Consider the following 6,455-nt stretch of genomic DNA (forward strand, 5'->3'; position numbering starts at 1 on the left):
CTTTAATATTGATTGCTGACCTATATCTGTGAAAGGATGAGAGGTGGTAATTTGTGAGTACCTAGAGAGGGATAGGAGTGTCAGTGGGCTCTAAGATTAGTTTATCTTCAAGGTTAAATTGAATTGTATGTGTTTCAGTGGTTGTTCAGATAAGGTTATCTTCTTTCAGAGCATTAAGTTTTTCCTATACATTGATAAAAATAAGTAACTTCTTTAGAAATCCGTTTGAATTCTAAGGTGTGCTTTATTCAATCTCAGATTTTTTTTTTTAATCTTTAGGAAATACTGTTCAGACAAGACAAAGGCTGACATCACTGCCAGGTGGCTGGGACCTGCTCCCATTTTATTATGAGAGTAACTGTGGATGGCAGCTGTGTTTCTAAAATTCAGATGCGGAGTTAAGGGAGTGATCAGAACAAATTATGGTAGCTGGGGAGAGACTGAACGTATGAAGAAAGTGATGTGGGAAGTTGTGTACTCAAGTTATTACTTTGTTCTTGTTCTGTTGTTCAGGTAGCTAAACACAAACATGCAGTTGGCTAGCTAAATGCTGACAGATCTAAACTCTGAGCAAAAAAAGGCAAGCTCTCACTGTAAGGGAACCTATGCCTCCCATGACATTCAATTAATTTTTTAAAAAGGACAAAGGTCTGTTTAGAACTAGCGGCTCCATGGAGGTACTTGCATGATACTTTGCATAGCATTACCATACAAAGGAGTGAGATGGCTAGCATGATGGCCAGCTGCTTTTGATTCCATAGCCTCAATCATGTGCTGTCCATTCTGAGGACAAAACCTAAAGTGTCCTTACAGAAAATCTCTGGATGTAACTTCAGTATCATGATGAGAAGCACTAGCTATATTACATTCACATTGCTAGGCCCTTTTAGATAGATTTATGAGCCTTCACTTCTGTTTTCGGACTTCTCCAGGCTTATGCATGTCCTTATTCTGGCTTCCAAACCTTGATCTCAGGGATCTTGCTGCAATTGTGGCTGGGACAGGAAGATTCATCAAGTGGGATAGGTGCCTCTGTAGAAGTAATGGCAAAGTCTATCAGCATTCATTGATTCCACAGCGGTTTGACCTAGCTCGTTTGATTCCTCAAGTATCATTAACCAAACGTTCAGGTTTTTTTATATGGGACTCCAAAATCCCAAGAAATGGGTGTACCCTGGGCAGAGCATTTGGTTGAACTCACCATTCATTCATTTGAGACTGAACTGGGTGGGCCATCTGAATCTAAATCTATACTATCTATTTTTTGGCAGATAATAGAAACCTCTTAGGGGAAATACATATCATATATATCATCAGTGGGGAGAAACAGGCAATTTCCAAAGGCACTTCAGATCTCAGGGAGCTCTACTGCATTTCAGAGGTGCCTGGCTCCCTCCATCAGTTTTACAGGCAATCAGGGGCAGCTGGGCCCTTTGCTCCGTTGAATTAAGTGGGATGGAAACATATGCCACTACCCTAAACCTCTGCAGTTAAGGTTATTTTAAGAGCGACATGGCATTCAACAGACAGCAGAGGGTACTGAAGAGACAATTTATATGTGGAAATGAAAATTAAAAATACAGAAGCCTGTTTGATAGCTGGTACAGAAATACTGGGAGTACAAAGTGTGGAGCAAATGAGTGGCAGTTTCTCTCAGGTGATGCTAGGACTCTCAGGCTTCCTGACCTAAAGCAAGAATGTAGCAAAAGGAGTATCTTGTAGGACAGAGCGATCATTCTCTCTGATTGCAGTTTGCACAGTGTACGAATGTTTTCACACCTAGGTTCTTCAAGAAAGGCTGGAGTACTTAAACTGAGATATATCAGTTCATATCTACTCCTGAAATGAGTAGGCCAGCCCTCTGCACTCCCATATCCCTCATTTTGCCCCGCTTATTGCTGCTTATTATGGCGAGGGTGCTCAGACTAGAGAGCACTTTGTATATCACCGGAAGGCAAAGCATCTGGCATAGCTCAGATCAGCCATTAAAATCATTTAAACTTATCCTGCTCTGCTTCTTGGCAGCAACTGGCATGAGTTGAGATGCAGGAACAAGAGGCAGTAACCTCTTCCAGCTTCTCAGCTAGTTGCTGCAAGGTGCTGTCTGTCCACGCACTCAGTATTTCTTGCTGCATGTAACAGCAGGCCATAGTAAGCGAAGAGATTCAGGTGATGTTCTTGGTGGTGCCAAAGGCTTTTATTGCCTATTTTTTGAATTCTTGATCTGTAAAATGGAGAGATTAGAAGCAAAAATTCATTAATCAGCATTAAAAACAAACTTGTTTCAAATTCTTCAATGGAAGCACAAGAGAAAAATCTGCTGCTGCTGTCATAATTTAGATGCAGAGAGGAACCTGTCGTTGTAAGACATTGCACTATGTCAAGTATGGCTCCTAACCACATTAGATTTCATCCATGTGGGCAGGAGCAGATAGATTTGTGTGCCTTTCACTCCCACTCTAAACGGGCTGAACACAAAGCCAGCTCTGGCCCAGACGTGCTTATTGCCCTGTTAAGTTTACTACTAAATTTGTTATCTAAGGCACAGTGCCGTGCTGATGCAGCAATGCAGTATCACATCTGACTGGGTATAGTTTAACAGTGTGGGACCTCTGGCACCAGTATGTGCTTCAAGAGTCCCTGTGCCCCCTTGTCCTGCATACTTGCTCCCACACTTCACAGCCCTACCCTGTCACTTGGGCTGACAACTGTTCATGTAGCTATGCTGGAGATGGGATCAGCAATCTGATCTCATTTTAAAACACACTTCAGCATTTTTGTTTTCTTTTGTTGCATTTTTCAGCATGGTTGACTGGGTGGTCATTATAGTATGAGGATGGAGTGAATGGCAGCCAGGAGGCAGAGCACAGGCTCCTTAAGCTTGTAGTGTTGTCAAAGTCCTTAATCCCTTAAATCACTGCCCCTATGTGTGTGCATGGGACATATGGACTTGTCTGCACGCATCTGTTTTGGCATTCTCTGAGTTACGTGGACACTTGGAATACTTCTTAATTTCCAAAGCATGAACGTTTTGCATCTAAATCTGCTGAGGATCATGTTTTATTATCTGACATGCTGAGTGGTGAAGAGCATGTAGGCCCAAAGGGACCAACTGGCATTTAAAATGGGGCCTCAAAACAAAGATAAAACTGCGATTCATGTGGGACTTCAGCACAAAGTTCAATTTGGTATTTTTAAGGGTCTAGGAATATTCGTTAAAGCCACCATTACTGTTCTGAGGCTCACTTCCTTGGGCTATCTGTGGAGCGGAAGGAGAGAGGTGGTCACCTTTAACTGTGAAGCTGAGTGGAAGCCAAATGTAGCTACTCTGATCTGTCTTGTGGAAGAATGTTTCTCTCTATTGGTGATGAAATGAGACTAAAGAGTCAAGAAGCTAAACCAAAAGCTGTGAAAGTAGTCCTTGTGAGCCATTCACAGTCCAGGAGTTAGAATTTTCCCTTAAGTTTTAAAAAAAGTGTGTAACTCCATTTGAAAGGTAATTGTATCCTGAATGAAAGGAGCTGAGATATGGAGAATCATGAAAGATCAGTATCCTCTTAATAGGACGAAGTTCTGTATTCCTTTTTTGGGGAGCGGGAGAAATATTAAAGACCAAATGATGTGTGAATTTGCTACAAGAAGGTTAGAATAAAAAGTAAATAAAGCTGAAGCAGAATAAAAATCTGAACCTAAGACCTCTGAGAAATCGTTGCAAAGCTTTGCTGAGCTTTTTCTCTAGGCAGTTTTTGTTGTTTCTCCTTCCCTTTCTTTTCTTTCCTTTCCTGTCCTCGAAGGTCAGCAAGACCTTCATCCCCAAAAAGCTGTGGCATTGCATATGTGAGGTGTGGAAAATATATTCCTCCCAAGGAAAACAGGCAGTATGGATAAAATAATGAAGTCTTCTATTGGCCTATAGAAAACAGTGATAAGAATTAATCAGTTTGGGTGGTTTGGGGTTTTTTTTTGTGACTGATACTCTTCAACTTTTAGCAACTTTGTTTTCCTTCTGTTTGGATATATTTCGTTGTCTTTTGTACATGTCTTTTTTGTGTTTTATGCTAGCAGTAGATAAGGAGAAATCAAAGCTGGCAAATCACTTGAAAATTCTCCTGAGGTACAACATAGAAAATTCCCTCTCTTGCTCTTTCATTCTGTCTGTGTGTACATACGGATATATGAATCAAAACAGTGATGTAGTGATTATGCAAATCCATGAAATGATTGCCTGACAATCAGCAATGCCTCCTGAGTATTTAAATTCATTTATTTTACATCTGAAGAAATTCTTCTTTACTGTGCAATGAAATACTTGACTGAGTAGGAGGGAGGAGAGGGAAGTAGCTACATGCCCTAATTGCCATTTGGTCTTTTTTGACCAAAAGAGTTTAGTTTTGAGATTTGAAGAGACTTGAGATCTTTCAGGGCCAATAAGATAGTAATAGTGTGTGAAAGGTAGGCCAAGTGAGGTGAAAATTCTGAAAAGTTAGTGTAGAACCCAGAGGGAAAAGCAGAAAAATAGCTTTTCATATATATACTTGGATTATCACACTAGCAAAGTAAGTACAGACTAGTGGTGGGTGACATATTTCCTACCACATTTGTTAATTCCATAGGTCTGAATGACAGCCCGTGTGACATGATACTGCAGTTTAACATGTATCTCAATCTTGGAGCTGGCAGCTGCTTTGTGCTGTAAAAGTTGCCCCTGGATTCAGGCAAGTTTTTAGCAGCAGAGCGACTGCATTTTCTACTGGCACGTCCACTGAGGTTTGACGTTAAATTGAGGAAATTCCTCCTGCTCCTTGTCCAGAACACCAGTGGGCCCCCAGGCAGCCGCAGCTGCTCCACTTTTTGCGGAAGGCTGGAGGTGACTTTCAAGTTAGGGGAGCAGCTGGTGCCTTCCCCGCTCCACTGCTCTTTTGGTGTGAGGTGACTGGAAAGGCCATCTGCAGGCTGTCCCCTCTCTCGTTGTCCCACCTCCTCCCCTTCCAGTGCTGGGCCTTCCTTGTAGTCGCACGTCTGAGTCTCTCACCATACTTTTCAGATGGATTTAACATTGCTACCACACTTAAGTGGTCTGGGAGTACATTTTTCAGTGTTGAGAAATTTCAGTGGTATCACTGTTCATATTGTAATGTAGGAGCGCTGGGTTTTGACTTGCCTTGTGGAAGGGACTCGTGTATGTTTGGAAAGGGCTGGAGAAAGTGCCTTCCTAGCACTCTGAATTGTAGGTAGGCTCAAGCACTCTTGAAATGAATTGAATCACCAGAGGTAAAAAATCCCATGTTATATTAAAGATACATAAACAGACATAGGCATTGAGCTGTAAAACGTTACAACCTCATGGCCATGTTTCTGAACTTCTTGGCAGGAAGCTATGTTAACTTAGTCTCAGGAGGTGCTGCGACTCGTGAGCTGTTTTTCACATCTAGTCTGTGCTGGCACCATGGGTAAAATTCACAAAAAGGGCATGCTATGCAAAATAGCGTAAGAGAATTCCTGAGTGCCGTTTTATTAAAAAAATATACTGTTAATGGCCTGTAGTTTCTTAAAATTTGAGGTAGGACCATATTTTTTTTAATTCCTTTGTATTTGAAAAAAGTAAGGCTGATATTGTTCAAACATTAAATAAGTATTTCTCCTCGTGCTCTCTCTAAAACAGTCAGCCTAAAAGGTAAAGATCTGAGGTAGTTACAACTACCTGGAGAGAAGCCTTTTAGCATGAAAGGGCTGAAGTGACCGTAAGCTCAGGAATCTTCAGTCCTACTGCCAAGGTGGCACAAGCATGAATTTGTTGAAGAATGAACCTGGATGAACTCTGTGTAGGAAAAGAATTATGGTAGAAATATAATGAATTTATTTGATACAATGTGTTGTTTATAGAAATACATGTTTAAAATAAGAGAAAACAGAAAACACATTCTAAATACCACTACTGTCTCTTTTTTCACCTCAGAAATTGTTGACGGCAATGTGAAAATGACACTGGGTATGATCTGGACTATCATCCTTCGCTTTGCTATTCAAGATATTTCAGTGGAAGGTAATAGCAGTGCAGCTGTGTCAAATACTCAGGAAATTTGTTTAAAGATATTTTAATATGAATTGTGCCCAAGTGAGATGAGTGTTTTTAAAATTAATTATCATTTTCATAGAAAATTATACTGCAAGTTCCCTACCCAGTGACAAATACGATTTCTGGAGGGAAATAGTAATTAGTCTTCTTATCCTGACAGAGACCTCGAGGCAGCTTTCTGAATGCAGAAGCTCTGGGCATGTCTCTCAGTTACAGAGATAGAAACACGCCTGTGTTTCAGTGGCCTAAAACTATGCTATACCCTGTATGGTGGTCCTACTTCCAACAAACTATTCTAGTCTTCTCCATTTCTCCCATTCTTTGCAAATATTACCTGGTTATATCCCTTTTCTTCCTATCACATTCCCCCCCCCCCCCC

The 6,455-nt window shown here is 41.0% G+C and overlaps 1 protein-coding gene across 5 annotated transcripts in view; it reads left to right on the forward strand.

Moving 5' to 3' along the window:
- The window catches only part of LOC104276522 (alpha-actinin-2), a 70,449-nt gene that overhangs the window by 27,467 nt on the left and 36,527 nt on the right, over nucleotides 1–6,455 (forward strand). For all 5 annotated transcript variants that reach the window (XM_009872881.1, XM_009872882.1, XM_009872880.1 and 2 more), the window contains exon 4: nucleotides 5,957–6,043. In XM_009872881.1, the coding sequence (XP_009871183.1) occupies nucleotides 5,957–6,043 (87 nt within the window). The remainder of the gene's footprint in view (nucleotides 1–5,956; nucleotides 6,044–6,455) is intronic.

This window comes from Apaloderma vittatum, unplaced genomic scaffold (assembly GCF_000703405.1).
Source record: "Apaloderma vittatum isolate BGI_N311 unplaced genomic scaffold, ASM70340v1 scaffold77, whole genome shotgun sequence".
Classification (NCBI taxonomy): Eukaryota; Metazoa; Chordata; class Aves; order Trogoniformes; family Trogonidae; genus Apaloderma; species Apaloderma vittatum.